Genomic DNA, 21,989 nt, shown 5'->3' with positions numbered 1-21,989 from the left:
AACAATATGATTGGAAACTATGCACAGGGAATTTTTTTGTATGGAGAAGCATTCAACCATGCAAGCACCTTCCTGCAATCTCAATTGGGACAGCTCAGACATAGGTTTACCACTTCAATGAGTCTAAAGGTAATTCAGAGAGGTCATCATTGGGGTCATCTGGAGAGGTCCGTCTCCAGTTACGACCAGTATATCTGGTTGCGACTCAGAACCGGGCCTTCTATGTAGCTGCTCCTGGCCTGTGGAATGCACTCCCAGAAAATATCCATAGTTTGGGCTTGTTGTTGGCCTTCAAGAGAGCCCTAAAAAATTTACTTGTTTTGCCTGGCCTTCCAAGGTTTTTAAATTTGTTCTTAAGTATTTTAAATTGGTTTTAAGTGGCTCTGAACTGTTTTAACCTTTTTATATATATAATTTTAAAAAGTTTGTTTTAATTGGTGTTTGTTTTTGGGTTTTTTTACTTGTGGTACACCACCCAGAACCTTTGGATGGGGTGGTATAAAAAGGTAATAAATAAATCTTTATATTTGCATCTCCTCCACAAGTGATGTCTAGTTCTTGCCATGACAGCCAGTTATGTCCCATCCTCTGTCCTGAAGAAATAGCCCCATTACCTCTCTGCACAAAAATCATCCAGGTCTTCGCACTGCCATGATTACTGCACCGTTCTTCTTCCACAACTCCTCTGCCTTGAACGTTCTTTGCTCTGCTTGTGAACAAACAATATAGGTTAGGGTATTCATTGTCTGTTGATCACTTGGACAGGAGTCTGAGGAACAATTCCACATGCTATCTACTAGGTTGCTTTAATTCTATTTATTGAGAGCCTAATGGGATATTAGAGCCTATCTGAATTCCAAGGTCCATGAGCACCCTGCCATAAACTGAATTGCACCATTTCAGCCAGTAAGTCACAGGCTCTTTGTTCATGGAAGATGTTTGAGCTGTTGTAGAGTCTTCCACTGGGAAGAGGATGACATTTTCTGTCAATCAATCTTTATTACAGTCTTGGACCAGCACAACATTTTCTGTCAGAAACAGGGAGAATAGTTCTCTTTTTCATATAGAAGGTTATAGGTCATATTTTATGAGCATAGAATGTCCTAGAGCCAGAAGTTCCTCTCCGGAAGCTAATCTGAGGTTTCCTCTCCGGAAGCTAACTGAGGTTTCCCATTAGTCCCCTTTCCACACTTGGAAAAAGTAGGTCATTTTCCCCAATAGAGCTTCCAAAACATATCGGCTGACATCCTGACAAATGCATCGGTGCTTCTGAAAAGGCAAGCTAACTCAGCTTCACTGCTGGCTCAATGGTGGGGGCAAATTTCTGCCACCTTCCCTAGGAAGTGCTCTATACCACCTAAAAGTATGCCTCAGGGGTTGCGTAGCCGTTGAGGACTTTCTTTAAGTGGCACAAAGCACTGCCTGGGGAAGGTTAGGTCCTTGAAACACACACACACACGCATTAATGTTAGTCTGGTGCTATCCTGGTGCTTTTTCCGTTGCACCAGAAAAGTCATATAACCGCCAGGATGTCAGCCATTGTATTCCACCCATCCCGCCTCCAAGCATTCAATTCTCAGCTCTTGCCTGAAGTTCCAAAGATTAGGACAAATGCATATCACACTTTTAGTTAGTGCAGGAATCCCAATCTTACCTGCTCCAAGAGTCTTCAGATCTATTGCCTCTAAAAACTCCAAAGAGGCCTTTTCTGATTTTGACAGAAATAAATCTGTATTGGCTAGGATTATCCCCGTCACAGCAGCACCAATGGCTCCAAGGCCTATGGTCCACATTGCCAAAGTGAAGTCAAGCTGTGGCCACATGTCTGGAAACCAAGGAAAGCAGAGCCATTACTCCAGCAACTGACTAGGTTTCAAAATAAAATGACCATGAGAAAGCAGTTCCCCCCTTCAGAATACTAATTTAGCACAGACACCATCATTATAAGATACCGGTATGATGTTCAATGAGTTCCCAACTCCAATTACTCTGGATTCTCCACGCAACCACAGGCCACCGTTTGGTCGTGTAGCTCCAAAGGCACTTAAGGAAAGGACCTCAGCTTGAAAGCCAATATGTTTCATGACTGCATTCAAGAACATCTTTGTGTAAACGAAAGCTGGTAAAGTAACATTTTATTTGTAGTTTTTCCTTGTCTTTATGCCTGCATAATATGTTTCAAAGTGTGTATGTGGGGCCAATGCTTGCTGAAATCTCAGAAGACAAATGGTGGGTGCATAAGATATCCATTCATTGTGGGGTGGGGCTTCACTACTCCATGAAGCTCCTCTCTCCAACTAACTGAATCCTGTGACCTGAATCCTAAAATTCTACTACTAATATTTATATACCACTTTTCAACACATGTTCCCAAAGCAGTTTACATAGAGAAATAAAAAAAAGAAGATTGATCCCTGTCCCCCAAGGGCTCACAATCTAAAAACAAAACATAAGAGACACCAGCAACAGCCACTGGAGGGATGCTGTGCTGGGGCTGGATAAGGCCTGCTGCTCTCCCCTTTATTTTTCAATAAATAAAACCACCACTTTAAATAAGGTTCCTCTCTGCTCAGTTCGCAAGGGAATTCTTCAACTGAATTCTGTGATGCTACTGTTGTTGGCACAGAGTTTAGCTCACCTTGCACAAGACTTTTTAGAAAAACAAAATTATGATTGCACAGATATTATTCCCCTCATGTAGAAAAGAATGCCTTCGGCTGCAGGATTCTATGATCCCCTGTCTCAAGCACAGAGTTTCTCCAAGCTGGGCAGTACTCAAGGGGAACAGCGAGGTGGGAACAGCTGAAGAAAATGGAACATTCTCAGCTCTCCTGCAGCATCACAAACTCCTGTCATTCCATATTCGTCATGTGACAGCTTACATACATGTATGAATGGGCCATCACAGGTAGCACCTCACACAAAACGTCTAATGTTCAGTCTCAGTTATTGAGAAAACACAAGTGATGCCCATGCGTATCTTCCCTCAAGGCAGGACTTCAGTGACAAAGATATGCGTAGTGCTGCCTTGGGGGAAGACGTGTGTAATGAGTACAGAGTGAGTATTCATTCCACAGAACAAGGACTGTGCCGAACTGAGTTCCCTCTAACCCAATGTTTCTTAACCTTGGATCCCACCCACCCCCGCCTGAGGTGGGGGTGGTTGTTGTGGTGGTGTGTGTACATAATACACCCCTAACGAGGCCGACTTTCCTACCCTACAGACAGCAGCCAGAATGTCTCCAGGAAAGGGACAGGGAAGGCTCCAGCTCAGGCCCAGGAAAGAGAGGAGTTTGGGTGGGGGTGGGGGGAGGCCATGGCTGGAGATGATGAGAGTTGTAGTCCTACCACCTCGGCAGAGGAGGGGATCCAAGGTTAAGAAATCCTGCTCTAACCTGTAACACAATCTCAAAGAGATAGAACTGAGTCAAACTCTTTCACATCTGGCTTTGTAGGCTGCCAATATCTTGTTTGTGTTATATTCTAGAACAAGGCATCACAGCACTCTGCAAGTTAGATGTTCTAAAGCAAGGATTCTCTGTCACTGCAAAGTTCCATCCCCATACACACACCCAAACTGGCTGGAGGCTCCACAGCTATGTCAACACACATGAACTATACTCAATCATAGCCAAGACACAGGAGAAGAGAAGACAAGTCTTTTTAAGATGAAGAATCTTCCGAGTGCCATGACATGAAACATAAAAATTTGTTCTGATTACATAAGATTGCAATGTTCTGGAACAAAACAAGAGAGATGCATAATATGGCAACCCTAGAGTTCTAATTTGTGTGATCTGGCTCTAAGAGTCCAAATAAAGCACTGGAAGAAGAGCAAAATGGTCCTAAAAAAGCAAGTTGATCTTACTGGCTCCCACAGCTGTCTGTCAATACATTAATAGGTATCCAAACAGGTCTGCAATTTGCACACCCTGGATCAATTCAGATTTCCCTTCCACAAGATCTTTGGTCTTGTGGAAGCAAGCATGAATTGTCCCCTTTGCTAAGCAAGGTCCACCCTGATTTGCATTTGAATGGGAGACTACATGTGTAAGCACTGCAAGGTAGTCCCCTTAGGGGATGGGACCACTCTGGGAAGGTCATCGGCATGCAGAAGGCTCCAAGTACCCTCCTTTCAAGCGCTGAGACAGACTCCTGCCTGCAACCTTGGGGAAGCTGCTGCCAGTCTGTGTAGACATTACTGAGCTAGACGGACCAAAGATCTGGCTCGGTATACGGCAGCTTCCTATGTTCCTTAGTAGGCAAATATGCCCCACCCCGACGTGCCATCTAGGCCCTTAGATGTGGGTATGGAGGAAACATTTGTTGTAAAATGATTTGCTCAAAATGAAAGACCAATTGGTGGAGGAAGGGTGGAAGAGAAGAGGCATTGTCCCAGTATCCTCCACTGTTTTCTCAAAATGGCCCTCTGGCCACCAGGGATATGCAGGAAGCTGGAGTGAGGAAGGTGTGTTGCATGTGGTTAAACCTTTTTTAAAGTGACTCGCTTCAAATTCTGACAACTAAGATTACTGACTTAATAGGCTCTAGTATGTTGCTCCAGCTGATCTAAACCCCACATGCTCTTGAACTGTCCTACTTATTTTACTGTTCCTTTGCTGAAAAGGAACTTTGCTGGGCTTCCAACTCTCACTTTTCTAAGCTGTTCAATAAAGGTGAGTAGTGAAAGTGGATGGTGATCACCTCTAGCACCTGTCCATCCATCCTGCAAGTCATTCTACCCCCAGTTTCCTCTGCTGACTCAAGATCAATAACTCGGAGAGATCTTTTCTACCACTTTTAGAATAAATTCATTCTCTTTTACATGTCAATTGTAATTAATTTCACATGTGGGGAGTGGGGTGGGAAGGGCCAAAGATGTCACAAGTCTGTATAATTATTTAGCTGACAGTAAGACACATCAGTTTACTGGAGTGTTGAACATTTAGTGCCAAACATTTAGCACTTTATTCCGGGGAGGGATTGCATGCCACCCTCTCAGATGGTAGTGCTGGAGATGAACTTCAAGTGCATCAACCTTTTGCACCAACTGTCCTAATGACCACTAGGGGCATTGGGAGTAGAGACAGTGAGTCAGGGTCTCCCTATCTGTCCCTACTCTATGACCCCTGAACTGACTCTGCAGCACTTCCTGTGCTGAGTCACAATCCTTCCTTTCCTCCTAGAGAGCAGATGGAAACATCTCTCTCTCTCCCCTTACCTATCCACTATGTAGTCCTCTAGATTAGAGATAGGTCTTTCCTATCTAAGTGTATTTAACCAATAAACATTTAGTGTTTAGTCATACAAGGATCTCCATGTGTTTTCTCTAAACAGCTGCAATATCCAAACCATCATCTGCTACCTACTCTGTAACTGGAGTGTGTGCTCATTCCTTAGTGCTCTGCTGTTTTACCTATTGTGGGTAAAAATCAACAACCTCTAACAGGTAGAAATAGAAAGAGGAGTTGAGGAAGAGCAGGGGGCAGCAGAACTATCAGCTGGGACTGCCTTGTATTCGATTGGGGAGGAAGAAGTGGCAAGGGAGGGTGAGGGAAACAGCCTCCACATAGTACAGAAAAGTAGCTTCAGATGCGATTATGTGGGTCACAGTTTAATTTCCGTACCACTAGTAGTGTGGAAACAAAAAAAAAAGGTGCATATTCAACTTTTATCACACTATGCATCATGCTGGAATCTCCTTATTTTGCAAGATTATGTGGAACAGGAGCTATCTCTCACACACACACCCACATACACCCAAAGCACCTATAATATCTGCTTCAACAACAGCTTAGATATACATCTCTATTGTCTTTCTACTGTTGGAATATCTGTTTTAGTCATTTGTTTTAATTGTAAACCGCCCTGAGCCATTTTGGAAGGGCGGTATACAAATCAATCAAATAAATAAATAATAAATAAATAAATATTTGCAATTTTCTTTAACAGCCAAAAAGAACAATTGGTTTGAACAGCACTTAGCTAACTAGGATACATGCCTTATCAATGGCGCTTGCAGTTGTTGGTAGATCTCCCCACGCCTTGAGGATATTTTATGATGACACCGCTTAAAGTATGTCCCAATGGGTTAGGAAAACCAGGCCAAGTCCTCAAGCTAGATGTCTTGAGAAGTATAAGTGGGACATAAAGCACTTGGAAACAAATCAGAACCTTTGAAGTTAAAGTAACACATTGGCTTGTATAAGATGCGCAGGTGCGCAAGTTGTTTATGGCAGAATATAAAAGGCCTTGCCAGAATGGGGGCGGCCACACCCAAAAGCTTTGGCTAGCAATGAAATAAAGCTTTGTTTGAAACCTTGATACTGGTGTCCAGTGAAAATACCTAACCAAGAGACGAGCGAAATACAAAGAGTAAATCTCTCTTCTAACACTACCTATGTTTTATAGACATTAAGGGACACCCAGAAGAAGAACACACTAGTGGTTTGTGTTGTTGTTGTTTTTTAAAGGAAAAAGAATAAGCAGACATTATTTTCTAAATGAGAAAGTTCATCACACAAGACCTGGTTAACCTTCTTAGGCTTGTTAAAAAACGAAACAAAACAGTGCCTTAGCTAAATTGATAAAACAGGATGCATTTTACAATGACTCATGTAAAAATATGACATTCCATTAAGGGTCATGGTTTATTGTACAGTATAGGGCTGGCACCTGGGATCTGTAATGATCTCCACTGCCAATGCCTGTGGATCCTGCAGACCCCTAATTCTTTACTCAGGCATTTTCCTCTTTAATCACAGCCTTCTGGAGACTGGAAAAAAAGACCCCTGAATGGTTAAGACCTTATTTGCATCAAAGTAGCTCTTTGTTCTGTGGTATTTAAACCTTATCAATACAATTATCACAGAGTACAAGCAGCATGCACAGATTAGGAAGAAAAGGGTTTTTTAAAAATCCTCCCTTTGGGTATACTTACCCACTTAACAGCACCCACACAGCTAATAGGCTCAGCGACAAATGGATTTAATGCTTGAATTCCACCTGAATCTGAAGGAAGCTACGAGCCATCTAAGCAACAGACTGGGAGCTACTGTGTGAAAAGGCTCCCAGGGAGAGGATGCTTTTGAGTCGTCCTCCTTAGAGGACAGCAGGCAGGGTCAGGCATGCTGCCAGCATGAAAAACCTTGGCAGGTTGCCCCAGCAAATCACTCCAATCCTTGTTATACAACACAGATGTTGAAATAAGGGTGGGATCATTAGGACTGATGTCGTGAGAGAGATGCCATTTCTTTCTGTGATTAGGAGATGTGATCCTGGTTGTGAAATCTTGATATCTGCAGAGACACACAACCTAACATGCATGTGGGATGTTGTCACATTTATTTCAGCCTGCCAAGTCCACAAAAGTTACAAGGTCATTAAAAAACATTACTAGCCAGCCTGCCCACCAAGGCTTGTTTGTAGTCGTTTGTGACTTGAAAGAAAGAGAACCAGCTTTGGAAGTCTTTGCTGTTTGGTTCTCTGGAAACAATTCCTACCAATGGTAACCAGAAAGCAGATATTTATTTACTTGCCACATTTGTATCCTGCCCTTCCTCCAAGCAGCTCAGGTTGCTTGGTTCTTAAACATGGCTCTCCCCACCCCCAATTTTGTTTTCACAACAGCCCTGTGACACACGTTCTAACCTGATTTGCAGACTTTGGTGGGGGGCGGGGGAGATGAGGTCATCACAACCATTTTTAAAGTGTAAACAAAATCTAATACTGTATTGTTCAATCATGTTAATAAAACCAATGAAACAGAAGCTTTAATAAACCCCGACTATTAAAACCCAAATGACAGAATTCTTAAACGCTAGCTTAATGCCCAGATATTAAATCAGGATCTGAGTACTTTGAGAGATGGACAGAGGTGACTTCCCTGGAAAGGTATTCCAACCTTTCCAGGAAGAGAGCTGGTCTTGTGGTAGCAAGCATGAGTCCTCTTTGCTAAGCAGTCTACCCTGGTTTGCAATTGGATGGAAGACTACATGTGAGCCCTATAAGAGACTGCCCTAAGGGGATGGGGCCATAGCTCAATGGAAAAGCACCTGCATGCTTGCATGAAGAAGTTCCCAAGTTCCCTCCCTGGCATCTCCAAGATAGGGCTGAGAGAGACTCCAGCCTGCAACCTTAGAGAAGCTGCTACCAATCTGTGTAGACAACACTGAGCTAGATGGTCCAATATGTTGGCTACATTGCTAAAGCTGGAAGAATCAGCTTCGTTTGCAACTAAAAAAGCTTCTCTCAAACCCAAGAAATGGAGAATGAAATGAATCACATTGATGAGCACAGTATGACAGTGAGTGGTACATATTTGTTCTTACCTGTAAGCTTAAATACCTCAGCTCAAGAGTACAAGGTTATTGCATGCTTCTGAATGACTCATGTTCCTTTGTAGTTATCTTCTGAATTTAATGATGCCTGTCAAAAAGTTCTAGACCCTTATCTAATTAAAAGTTTTTCAAAATGTCTGTCATCGAGATGGATGTAGGGATTTGGATGTCTGAGTGAGAGTGTACCATATTCACTCTTTATGTGGCACTTTTAAGTCAGGGCTTGACACATTCCGGGAGCCATGGCACCTACTCTATGATATTCAGAGGTAAGGTTATTTGTCCCAGGCAGCCCTGTTTCTGTTCCAAGTATGTTACTTGCAAAGAAGATGAAGAGAACACCATTTACCTTACCCCTCAACAATGTCCAATGTTTGCCAAAGCCTGCTTTTGAGTACAGAAGTTGCCTCCTCAACACCCCAAGTGTTCTTATGAGTCATATTTTGGTGTTGGGTGACTTCAGTATTCACTGTGGGGCTGGCTTGTCTGTGCAGTTTGGGAATTCATAGCGGCAGGGCCAAGACAACTATGGGCCTGTCCCAATTGGTCACAGGGCCAACACACACTGCTGGTAAAACTCTTGATTTGGTCTTTTCCTCAGATCAGGATGGTGTTCTGTGGGTAGAGATTCCTAGAGTGTCTCCATTATCATGGATGGATCACCATCTGGTTAAGGTTGGTTTCATGGCAACAACCCACCTTTTCAGGGGTGCAGGACCTATTAGGATGGTCTGTCCAAGGAGGCTGTTGATTCCAAGAGACCTTGGAGGTTTTTGAAGTTGGTTCTGCTGGCGAGTCTATTAATGCCCTGGTGGAGACCAGGAAAAGGGAGCTTACCAGCACTATCATCCCTAAGCGCCTTCTCCATTCTGCTTCAAAACTGGCTCCATGATACACTGAACAGCTACGGGAGCTGAAGCGGCAAGGGTGTAAGTGGTGGAAGACTAGAGCATAAGTGGAGGAAGACTACTTGAACCCGATAAGACACGGCACAAAGCCCATTTGAAGGCTTATTCTGTGGCAATATGTGCAGCAAAGCAGCAATTCTATTCGGCATGTATTCGCAAATGCATGTCCAGCAGAGTTGTTCAGAGTTGTGAGGGGATTGACTCAGGTTATTTGTTATGCTGAGACATTATACCAAACTACTGTAATCATTGTTGATTCTTATTTGTACATATGTTTTGAATTCTAGTCTTTGACCCTAAATAAACTTGACTTCACTTGACTCAGGTTATCTCTTCTCTGAACTTAGATTTGTCATCATACCACTGGGATGCTTTAAACAAGTTTTTTTGGGATAAAATCTCTTGCATTCGAGCAGACTTAGACTCCACAGTTATGGCAGGGTCGATTGCAAAAGTGTCCAGTTACTCCTCTGGCTATTGAATTTCATTAAATCAGTTTCATTAATTTGAATGATCACTTTCAGTTTGTGACTCCTGAGGATATGGTCAAGCTCCTTGGAGCTGTTTGGCCTACCACTTGTCCGTCAGAATCATACCCAACACAGGTTATAACATCTAGCAGGGAGACTGTTAGAGATGGCCTAGTTGACATCATAAATCATCTCTTTATTTAGCAGGGGGAGAGTAACTGGCCCTATCCACCCACAGCACAGTACCTCCAATGACTGTTGCTGGTGTCTATCTTATGTTTCTTTTACACTGTGAGCCCTTTGGTGGACACGTATCCATCTTATTTATTTATTTATTTGTGTAAACTGCCCTGAGCCATTTTTGGAAGGGCAGTATAGAAACTGAATGAATAAATGAGTGAATGAATGCCTCACTAAGGGAGGGCAGTATGTCTCCATGTTTGAAGGAAGCAACTGTGAGACCTTTGCTTAAGAAGCCTGCCCTAGAGCCCTCAGTGATAGATAATTATAGGCCAGTCTCCAACCACCGTGGGTGGACAAGATAATTGAGAGGGCGGTGGCTGATCAACTCCAGGCAGTTTCAGAAGATTATCTAGATCCATTTCAAACTGGCTTTGGAGCAGGCTATGGGGTGGAGAAAGACTTGGCTGGCCTGATGGATGATCTCCATCAGGGAATGGACAGAGGGTGTGTGACTCTGTTGGTTCTTTTGGATCTTTCTGCGGCTTTCAAAGCTATCGACCATGGTATACTTCTGGATCATCTGGGGGATTTGGGAATAGGTGGCACTGCTTTGCAATAGTTCCATTCTTATCTCTCCGGTAGATTCCAGATGGTGTTGCTTGAAGATAGTTGCTCTCTGAAATAAGAGCTACTATATAGAACACCTCAGGGCTCCATCCTATTTATGATGCTTTTTAACATCTACATGAAACAGCTGGGTGAGATCATTAGGAGATTTGGAGGAGGGTGTTATCAATATGCCGATGACAACCAAATCTATTTCTCCATGACATCCATAATCAGGAAATGGCATAACCTTCCTAAATGCCTGCCTACAGGTAGCAATGGATTGGATGAAGCATAATAAATTGAAGCTGAATCCAAACAAGATGGAGGTATTCATGGTATGGGGGTCATACTTTGGGGGCCGCGATAGATCTTTCTGTTCTGGATGGGGTTGCACTCCCCCTGAAGGAACAGGTACGTAGCTTGGGAGTGCTTCTGGACCCAGGCCTCACTCTGGCTTCTCAAATTGAGTCTATGGCCAGGAGCACATTCTATCAACTTTGGTTGATACAACAGGTGTCCATTCCTTGAAGATAGTTATCTCAGAACTGTGGTGCACTCTCTGGTAACCTCTAGGCTTGATTACTGCAATGCTCTCTACATGGGGCTGCCTTTGTATGTAGTTTAGAAGCGTCAGTTGGTTCAAAATGCAGTGGCTAGATTTCTTTCCTGGGTGTCTCGGAGAGACCATATTATGCCTGTTTTAAAACAATTGCATTGGCTACTAATAGGTTTCTGGGCAAAATACAAAGTGCTGGTGATTACCTTTAAAGCCCTAAACAGCTTAGGACCGTGTTACCTAGGAAAACGCCTTCATCAGCATAATCCCCACTGCACTCTGAGATCATCAGGAGAGGGCCATCTCCGCATGCCACCAGCTCGTCTGGCGGTAACTCGGGAACCAGCCTTCTCTGTAGCTGCTCCTAGGCTGTGGAATGCGCTCCCTATAGACATTTATGATTTAATATATTTGCCAGCCTTCAAAAGAGCGCTTAAGACACATTTTTTCAGCCAGGCTTTTAGTACTCTTTGAATGTTTTAAATTTTGAACTTGCTGTTTTCAACAGTTGTCCCCTGACATCTCTCCCTCTCTCTCTCTCTCTGGCATACCCGTCACTAATCCCATGTGTATCAGCACTCACAATACTTCACGAGCAGCTGCCCAGATAGAGACAGGGATGGAGGAGGAAATGGTGGCAGCAGCTGGCTGGCAAAGGTAACAGTGGCGAATGATGGTGGCCAGCTGGCCAAAGAAAATGGCGGGGGTGGGGGAGAAAGCAGTGGTGGCCAAATAGCGTGTGTGTGTATACATATGGGACTGACAGTGACTGGGAGTTGCAGGAGACAAACACTGACAGTGATTGGGAGTAGCAGGAGAAAATCAGGGAGGCATCAAAGAGAGGCAGAGCTGTAATAATGTGTGACTTCAATTATCCACACATAGAATGGATAAATTCACAGTCAGGTAATGACAAAGAGGTCAGATTTCTAGATACGCTGAATGACTGTGCCCTAGATCTGGAACCAACCAGAGAGAAGGCGACCTTGGACTTAATCCTGAGTGGCATCCAGGACCTGGTGCATGATGTCAGTGTCATGGACCCCTTAGGGAACAGTGACCATCGTGCAATCAAATTCAGCATACACGCGGGGAGATTTACTGTATGTAAGCTTCATAAAGCCTGCATAACTTAATCGAATATTTTGTAAAACGTAAAGATTAGCTGGTCTATGAACGTAATAAACTTTATCTATCTATCTACATATGGGAAGAAAATCAGCAAGGAAGACTAACACAGACACTTTGAATTTCAGAAGAGGAAACTTCTCCAAAATTAGGAGTATGGTGAAAAGAAAACTGAAAGGGAAAATCAGGAGAGTCACTTCACTCTAGAATGTATGGAGTTTACTCAAAACCACAATAGCCAGCGTGGTGTAGTGGTTAGAGTACTGGACTAGGACCGGGGAGACCCAAGTTCAAATCCTCATTCAACCATGACACTTGCTGAGTGACTCTGGGCCAGTCACTTCTCTCTCAGCCTAACCTACTTCACAGGGTTGTTGTAAGGAGGAACTTAAGTATGTAGTACAGAGCTCTGGGCTCCTTGGAGGAAGAGCGGGATATAACATGTAATAAATTAGATAGATAGATAGATAGATAGATAAGATACTAGAAGCCCAGTTAGAATATATACCAAAAAGGAGGAAAGGTATCATTAAGTCCAGGAGGTTGCCAGCATGGCTAACGGGTACCATCAAGGAAGCCATAAAAGGGAAGAAGACTTCCTTCTGAAATTGGAAGGCCTATCCAAATGAGGAGAACAGAAAGGAACACAAACTCTGGCAAAAAAAAAAATGCAAGTTAACAATAGTGAGGTGAAAAGAGAGTCTGAGAAACATTTAGCTAAAAGCATCAAGGGGAATAACAAAAACTTCTTTAAATACATTAGATGCAGAAAAACTGCCAGGGAGGTGGTTGGACTGTTAGACAATGGGGGAGTGAAAGGGATTATTAAGGAGGGTATGGAGGTAGCAGAGAAGCTAAATGAGTTCTTTGCATCTGTCTTCATGGCAGAGGCTACTGAGCATATACCTGTTCTTGAACCAGGATTTTCAGAGACAGAGGCTAAAGAACTGAGTCAGACAGAAGTGACTAAGATGATGTTCTAAACTGTCTGGAAAAATTGAGGACTAGCTAATTGCCTGGGCCGGATAGCATCCATCCAAGAGTCCTTAAAGAACTCAAATGTGGAACTGCTGACCTCCCTGCAAAAACATATAACTTATCCCTGCAATCAGGCTTTGTACCGGAGGACTGGAAAGTAGCAAATGTAACACCGATTTTCAAAAAGGGATCCAGGTGCGATCCGGGAAATTACAGGCTGGTTAGCTTAACGTCTGTTCCAGGAAAACTGATGGAAAGCATTCTCAAGGATAAAATTGTAAAGCACACAGAAGAACAGGCCCTGCTGGGGGAGAACCAGCATGGCTTCCACAAAGGTAAATCTTGCCTCACAAAACTTTTGTAGTTCTTTGAGAGTGTCAACAAGTGTGTCGATCAAGGTGATCCAGTTGAAATGGTATTCCTGGACTTTCAAAAAGCTTTCAACAAAGTTCATCATCAAAGACTCTTGAGGAAACTTAGTAGTCATGGGATAAGTGGACAAGTATATGTGTGGATTGCTAACTGGTTGAAGGACAGGAAACAGAGAGTAGCTATAAATGCAGAGTTTTCACAATGGAGGGTAGTAAGAAGTGGGGTCCCCCAGGGATCTGTACTTGGATTTGTGCTTTTTAATTTATTCATAAATGATCTAGAAGTAGGGGTAAGCAGTGAGGTGGCCAAGTTTGCAGATGATACCAAACTCTTTCGAGTAATGAAATCCAAAACAGATTGTGAGGAGCTCCAAAAGGCTCTCTCCAAACTGGATGAGTGGGCGACAAAATGGCAAATGCGGTTCAATGTTGTCAAGTGAAAAGTGATGCACATTGAGATGAAAAACTTCAACTTCAAGTATATGCTGATGGGTTCTGAACTGTCAGTGAATGACCAGGAGAGGGATCTTGGGGTCGTGGTGGACAGCTTGTTGAAAGTGTCAACTCAATGTGTGGCAGCTGTGAAAAAGGTCAATCCCATGCTAGGGATCATTAGGAAGTCAATTGAAAATAAAACTGCTAATATTATAATGTCCTTATACAAAACAATGGTGCAGCCACACCTGGAGTGCAGCGTACAATTATGGTCACCACATCTAAAGAAGGACATTGTAGAACTGGAAAAGGTGCAGAAGAGGGCAACCAAGATGATCAGGGGCCTAGAGCACCTTTCTTATGAGGCAAGGCTACAACACCTGCGGCTATTTAGTTTAGAAAAAAGATGACTGCGGGGAGACATGATAGAGGTCTATACAATCATGCATGGTGTGGAGAAAGTGGATAGAGATAATTTTTTCTCCCTCTCACATAACACTCGAACCAGGGGTGATCCCATGAAATTGATTGCCAGGAAATTTAGGACCAACGAACAAGAGTAGTTTTTCACGCAATGCATAATCCACTTGTGGAATTCTCTGCCACAAGATGTGGTGACAGCCAACTATCTGGATGGCTTTAAGAGGAGTTTGGAGAACTTCATGGAAGAGAGGTCTATCAATGGCTACTAGTCGGAGGGCTCTAGGCCACCTCCAGCCTCAAAGGCAGGATGCCTCCAAGTACCAGTTGCAGGAGAGTAACAACAGGAGAGAGGACATGCCTTCAGCATCTGCCTGTAGGCTCCTGGTGGGCCACTGTGTGAAACAGGATGCTGGACTAGATGGGCCTCGGGCCTCATCCAGTAGGGCTGTTCTTATGGGAGACTCGGGGCCCAAACTAGTTGAGATAATGAACACCTGTGATTGGCTCCCCATCTTTTTAAATGTTGGCAAAAATAGAAGAGTAGTACAGAGGAAAGGAACCAACCCTTCCCCATGCAATTTTCTGATGAAAGTCACCTTCTTAGAACTGTTATTTGCCCATTAGGTGTACACACAAGTTTTCCACAATGGGACAAACAGCCACTTTGGGAAGGGGGGCAGAGGAGTTATTTTCATCAGGGAAGATGACGCAAGGGAAGGCATCACAGTGCTGACCCCAGTCAGGACTTCTGCAGGTGTTTTCTGCTAAAATGTAGAGAATGGGAGAGCCAATCATGGATCTCTTGAGTATTTTGTAGCTTGGCCCTTGGTGCTCATGGGCATGCAGTTAAATACATGAGCATAAGAGTCAAGAGGCATCTACTATACTCAGCTATTTAACTTGTAGAAACTTGGAGAAGGCTGAAGCCTCAAGAATGGCAATTCTAGTACTTATATGGGGGAGTTTCCACTAGGTTCTTAGTGAAGCTGCATCTGCTGTAGCTCTTCTGTCATTAACATACCCAAATGCATGCCAAGATACATACATAAAGCCCCACAGATCAGGCCCAAGGCCTGTCTAGTCCAGCATCCTGTTTCCTACAGTGGCCCACCAGGTGCCTCTGGGAAGCCCACCGACAAGAGGTGAAGGCATGCTCTTTCTCCTGCTGTTGCTTCCCTGCAACTGGTATTTAGAGGCATCTTGCCTCTGAGCCTGGAGGTGGCCTACAGCCACCAGACTAGTAGCCACTGATAGACCTGTCCTCCATGAGTTTAACTAAGCCCCGCCTTTCAAAGCCATAATTGCTAGTGGCCATCCCCACATCCTGTAGCAGACAATTTCATAGGTTAATAATGTGCTATATGAAAAGGTACTTCCTTTTTTTGGTCCTAAATTTCCCAACCAGTTTCATGGGATGACGCCTGGTTCTAGTGTTGTGAGAAGGAGAAAAAAAATCTGTCCTCTCTACTCCATGCATAATTTTATACACCTCTATCATTTCTCTCTATAGTCGTTCCTTTTCGAAACTAAACTAAAAGAGCCCCATAGCCTTGCCTCATAAGCAAGTTGTTCCAGGTCACTGATTGCCCTCCTCTGCACTTTTTCCAGTTCTATAATGTCCTTCTTAAGATATGGTGACCAGAACTGTACATAGTACTCCAAATGTGGCCATACAATTGATTAACTTTTTTTTTATTTTCAATCCTCTTCCTAATGTTCCCTAGCATGGAATTTGCCTTTTTCACAGCAGCTGCACACTGAGTCGACACTTTCAGTGAGCTATCCACCACAACCCCAAGATCTCTCTGCTGGTCAGTCACCTTCAGCTCAGACCCCATCAGTGTATATGTGAAGTTGGCGTTTTTTGTCCCAATATGCATCACTTTACACTTGCTTACACTGAATCACCCAGTTTGGTGAGATCTTTCTGGTGCTCCTCTCAATCAGTTTTGGATTCCACTACCCTAAGTAGTTTAGTGTCATCTGCAAATTTGGCCACCTCACTGCTTACCTCAACTTCTAGATCATTTATGAATAAGTTAAAGAGCACAGGTCCCAGTACAGATCCCTGGAGGACCCCACTTCTTACTTCCCTCCATTGAATAGTGTCTATTTATTCCTACTCTCTGTTTCCTGTCTTTCAACCAGTTACCAATCCACAACTGAACCTGTCCCATTATCCCATGACTACTAGGTTAACTCAGGAGCCTTTGGTGAGGAATTCTGTCATGAACTTTTTAGAAGTCCATGCATACTATGTCAACCAGATATCACCTTATGTCAGCCTTTATCCATATGCCTGTTGACACTCTCAAAGGAAGTTAGTGAAGCAAAACATGCCCTTGCAGAAGCCATGCTGGCTCTCCTTCAGCTAGGCCTGTTGTTCTATGTGTTGAACAATTTTGTAAATTGATGGCTTTCCATCAATTTACCTCAAAAAGAAGTTAAGCTAACTCACCTGCAGTTTCCCATATCCACCCCCGGATCCCTTTTTGAAAATCAGAGTTTTATTAGCTACTTTCCAGTCCTCTTGTTTAGAGCCTGACTGTAGGGACAAGTTATTAATTAAAAGCAGGCGGGGGGGGAGGTATCTTACACAATCTGCTTTTGGTGAATCCATGCCATCCTCCATTGCACATTAGAGAGATGGGGCAATGTTTGCAGTTTTACATTGGGAAAACAGCCAATTCACACAGTTAAATCAACTGAGTAGCTCTTTATCACACATAAAATTGCACTGACTGATTTTTTTGCTGGTCGCTGACTGTAATAAAGTTCGTCTATCTGTCATTAGATATTTATGGGTGGACATGCCCTCACACAAATTCATGACAGCAAGTCTTGAACAACAGCATGCCCCACTGACTGATTCAATAGGCCTTATAATATGAAGTTGCTATTCCAACAAATAGCAATACTGAATCATATAGATTTTCATTACTCAATGCCCAATATTGAGGTATTTAATTAAAGGCATCCTGAATCAGCATTGCTATTTGGTTATTTTGCCAGTGTAAACAATTCCAAGGTGTATCATTCACATTTTGATCATAACCTCATTAGGATTTTAGAATGCAACTTGTAAAGTCATCTAATTCTAACAACTTTCCTGTGAGTTAACCAACATGTTAAGAAATATCACATGGCTCGGCTCTCTTAAGAACTAAACAGTGTTCCCTCTAAGGCATGCACATGTGCGTGCACTCACATGTTCTTTGATGTCTGCTCAGTTAATTTTAGATCCCACTCAGATTGAATCAGAAAGGCCCCACCCTGAATGCAGGTGTGCAGACACTGCCTTGATACTGCCACCCAGAACAAAATTCATTCTGCACACAGATGGAAAAAAAATAGAGAGAACACTGGAGCCAAACCAGATAATACAATTGTAATGAGTATTAATTTAGCTGTTCATATTCCCTGTCCTTGAGCATAGTTACAGTAGAAATACATTCCATTAGTCAGACAACTCCCTGAAAACTTCGAATATCCTCAACATTCCACATACAGTTTGTGTGGGGGTGAGGAGGCAGAGGAGAGATGCAGGCTTGCCAAACCATCAACAGAAACTCACATAATCATGTTGCAGGCTATTGATTCCAAAGGTGGCAAATTTCAAGATAATCTTGTGAATCCTGTTTCTTCTTTAGAATAATTCTGCTTAATGTTTTTCTAATGTAACAGGTTGTGTGCATAGTTTGTAAGTCTAATGTGATCCTCTGTGTCATACATTAGATACATTTTGTGATGAGCCAGGAGTGTAGCAAAGCTGGAGTGGGTCCTGGGCGAAAAAGATGAAGGTGGCCTGTTGCTAGCATCGGTTTTCTGCAAGCTCCCAGAAGCCTCACTGCTTATATTTGAGACTGCAGGCATATGGGTCTCACTTTTGACATGCTCAGGAGCCTCAAAGCATCATGAGTTCTCCATTGGTTGGCATATTGGGGATCAGTCATTTAGTAGGCAGTGGGACAGTTACCCCCAGATTTAGCAGCTGCAGAAGAGCCAAATTGAAAGGTAACTAGCCTCACAGCTCCCCCATGCTGGGACTTCTAAGTAGACTCCCAAAGTTAACTCTCTGTTCAAGGTCTCTCTGCACGTTTGACCCTTCTTTGGTTTACCTCCCCTCCATAGATGCCCCAAAAGAGCTAAAAACCAATTACCTCAGCAAGGAAGTCAGATAAGGCTCCATGAATGCGCATTCCTTCCTTATCAAAAGAAGGCTAAAGTGGATGATAGGAACTCAGAGATGTACACATTAAAATGCTGATTAGTTTACTAGGTGTTTCTGTTTGCATGTCCAATCACTCCATTTGCATTGACCTATTCAAACACGGTTGTAGTGCAGCACAACAGACAAACAATGGGATGTTTTGAGATTCCTCATAACAGCCCTGTTCAGGAAATAAGAGTAAATGGAATGTCACAACAGGGTATGATTTGGGCTTTATCTGCCCCTAGTTTCTTGAGCCAGTGTGCTCCATTTGGTCTCCAGTACCCCTCACTTGGCTTCCATTTTTTGGAGTCTCCCGTTACTTGGTATGGCAGACACTTGCCATACCACATGCCCGTGTTTTGCTCTGAAGGCCACCCTTGCTTTCAGGCCCTAGATCGGCTCTATTGCCAGATCTGATCTGCACAACCCTCCTTGCCACCACCTGGAGCTGGCTTCATGAGAACTGACGCCCTTTGGATCTATTCCTGCAACCTAACCCCCTTGAGTCTTTGCTGCTGTTTGCTGCTTCCTGGTCCAGCCCTAAGGAAAGAGGTCCTTCTGTGCTCCCAAGCTACAAGCATCCATCCATCTGTCACTAAAGGAAGGAATGAGGTTGTATGATAGCTGCTGCACCCCAATCTGGGCTCCCTCTAGCCCTATTTCTTCTCTCTTATATCCAAGAGCCTGTTTCTCTGAGCCTCCTTTCTCTGGCCAGCCTAGAAGCTACTTCAATTCAGATACTAAGCTAAATTTCCTCTTAGCAGTTGTATGGTTAATCTTGTAACGTATTTTTAGTAATAATATTGCTCTTAGCGACTCCCTTACTCCACTGTACCCATTACCCTCAAAATAAAATCTGTTTTTGAACATATCTCTCTCAGTCATTTTCCTGTGACCAACACCTTGCATTAAATTTATTCCAATGTGAAATTTATTCTGATTAGCTCCACTCTGAGCTAGTTTCCCCACACAAAGCCCGAACACAATTTTGGAGTGTTCACCAATCACCCCTCCCCTTAACAGACCCCTCCCCTTCCTACCTTCTTCTTTAAAGAGGTGTGGAAGAGGGATCAAACAGCATACTTTCACCCAGGCAGTGGGGGCCCCCTTCCTTTGGGACATTTGTCCCCCGACCCCACCCCAGTTCAATTACCAGGGGGAGGGGGATGTCTCTGTGATGTGCACACAAACACATCTTAGCATGTTCCTTAGATTTCAAGGATAAACTTACTGAAGGAAATTACAATGGACTTACTATTGCCCATGTTATATACAGTGCTATGTACCACCATCAAGGAAGGAATCACTCGTGCAATCATTCCCAAATTGCAGCAACAGTAATAAGAGGTAGCCTACCTCTTATTAAAGTGGTAAATCTGTACCTAGACTGTACTACTTTAGACTGTAGGTGGGGGGACTCATGATGGAAAGAAGGAACCACATGATCATTGGCCCCTCTAACAGGACACCCTCATATCATACACGGTTATCTCTCTGCAATAGGCTGCAGGATGCACAATAAAGGCCTTTGGGTTGTTTGTACAGTCACTGTTGTTTACGCTATTTCTTACATAATAAGCTGGTTTTGCAGGGTGAAAGCTACTCATTATCAAAGGCCAACATGGATAATAATTCCACTAGGGTCATAAGCAATTAAAAAAAACCCACTACCCCATTTATTCATTCAAAATGTACCAATCAACCCTTATAGCCCATAGACTAATGTATGTTACTCAGCAAGAAAGAATGCAAATATAACCTCCTTCCCTTGATCAGCCACTTAAGCCTTGCGGAGAACAATTAAGAAGTTCTATTAACCATTAATAGATAATCTCTCTTGACTCGTCCACAATCACTACAAATTCAACTGCTTATATGATTCCCCTTTCCAAGATGGCTACCCCACCCACTCCTGAGCAATGCCTAAATGCATCTGAAGTACATTTGCCAAATGATCAGAGGGCTTATTTTAAAGATACCTTTGTGCACAGCAAGCATTTGGCAGCAAAACAATCACTTTCCAAAGCACACAGATGCACTAGAATTTAAATATTGCACTGTTATATGTAAGGCTGCTGTGTCTAGCTTGCAAATAAACATGAAGCTATGAGGAGGGGTAGAGCACATATTTTACATAAGAACAGCCCTGCTGGATCAGGCCCAAGGCCCATCTAGTCCAGCATCCTGTTTCACAGAGTGGCCCACCAGATGCCACTGAAGGCCTACAGGCAGGAGTTGAGGGCATGCCCTCTCTCCTGCTGTTACTCCCCTGCAACTGGTACTCAGAGGCATCCTGCCTTTGAGGCTGGAAGCGGCCTATAGCCTTCTGAATTTCAATCTCTGTCATCTCCAGCTAAAGGCACTCAGGCAGCAGAGCTGGGAAAGCCCTCTGCCTGGGTCCCCAGAAGGCCACTACAACGGGCAATACTGGGCTAGATGAACCAATAGTTTGAATCAATTTTAAGCTATTCACCGATGATTATGCATTTTCATGACTTCCAGAATCCCAAATGACTTAGGGTATCCTCATGAAATACTACATTTTTCAAATCCAACATGAACACACACGGCACACTGATCTGCATTTAAAGCAAATGTTAAGGTTCTATGTTAAGGTTCTTGTCTAAATCACCCTCTACATCTACAGAGCCACTATTTATTCTCATTTTCTGTATTGGGCCAGACAGAGTTTGGAGGGTTCAGACTTCAGACATAAAGGAAAGTCATGGTCTCTCACTACAAGAATCAGCCATGCAAGATGCTCCCGCCCTCATCTAAAGCACCGTTCTGTATGACATACAAACCTGGGAACTCTGGCACAGTTAGGTAAAACAAACCACGATTTGATCATGGTTTGTTTTAACTAGCTAATTGTGGTTTGAACCAAACCACAGTTCTCAGCACTTGAGCACACTGCAGAACTGTGGTTTTGTTCAAACCAAAAACAAGGTTTCCTCTCCTCTCAAACATGAAAGAGGCAAGGGAAGAAGAGGGGAGCGCCTCACCCACATATCCTCAAGGCTTGTTATCACGCTGGGAAGCCATGGCTGCCGAATGTGTCTGTACCTGGCCTTTATGTACAAGCTAGGATTTGAAGACAAGCCCAATACTACCACACTGCCTCTCAACATGATAGGATGTGGAATTTAATGTCAGTCATCTTTTTTCACTGGCTCTACTCCTCTATATGTAAGGCATCAATGAAGCTTTTTCTGACATGGAGATAAACTAGCAGAGGCAAAGTTGCTACTACTTAATTTCTGCAAGGCAGGCTGCTTTAAAAGCACAGGAGCAGGTGGGAAAGGCTAATCCTATCTGTACTGCAATTAGTAGTGTGCATGTCCCCCCATAAGTCCCACCAAATTAAAAAGAAGCT

General features: G+C 43.4%; 1 protein-coding gene across 5 annotated transcripts in view; it reads right to left on the bottom strand.

The window, feature by feature from the left end:
* The window catches only part of PRXL2A (peroxiredoxin like 2A), a 41,598-nt gene that overhangs the window by 16,593 nt on the left and 3,016 nt on the right, over positions 1 to 21,989 (bottom strand). For 2 of the 5 annotated variants that reach the window (XM_053309470.1, XM_053309472.1), the window contains exons 2-3: positions 1,655 to 1,825; positions 615 to 709 (exon numbers count right to left, since the gene is read on the bottom strand). In XM_053309470.1, coding sequence (XP_053165445.1) covers positions 615 to 709; positions 1,655 to 1,823 — 264 coding nt within the window. In that variant the 5' untranslated portion in view covers positions 1,824 to 1,825. Of the gene's footprint in view, positions 1 to 614; positions 710 to 1,654; positions 1,826 to 6,002; positions 6,127 to 6,940; positions 7,099 to 21,989 lie in introns of those variants that run through there. The other 3 variants (XM_053309473.1, XM_053309471.1, XM_053309474.1) reach the window with 3 other exon arrangements.

This window comes from Hemicordylus capensis, chromosome 3 (assembly GCF_027244095.1).
Source record: "Hemicordylus capensis ecotype Gifberg chromosome 3, rHemCap1.1.pri, whole genome shotgun sequence".
Lineage (NCBI taxonomy): Eukaryota > Metazoa > Chordata > Lepidosauria > Squamata > Cordylidae > Hemicordylus > Hemicordylus capensis.
This window is presented reverse-complemented; position numbering and strand designations above follow the sequence as displayed.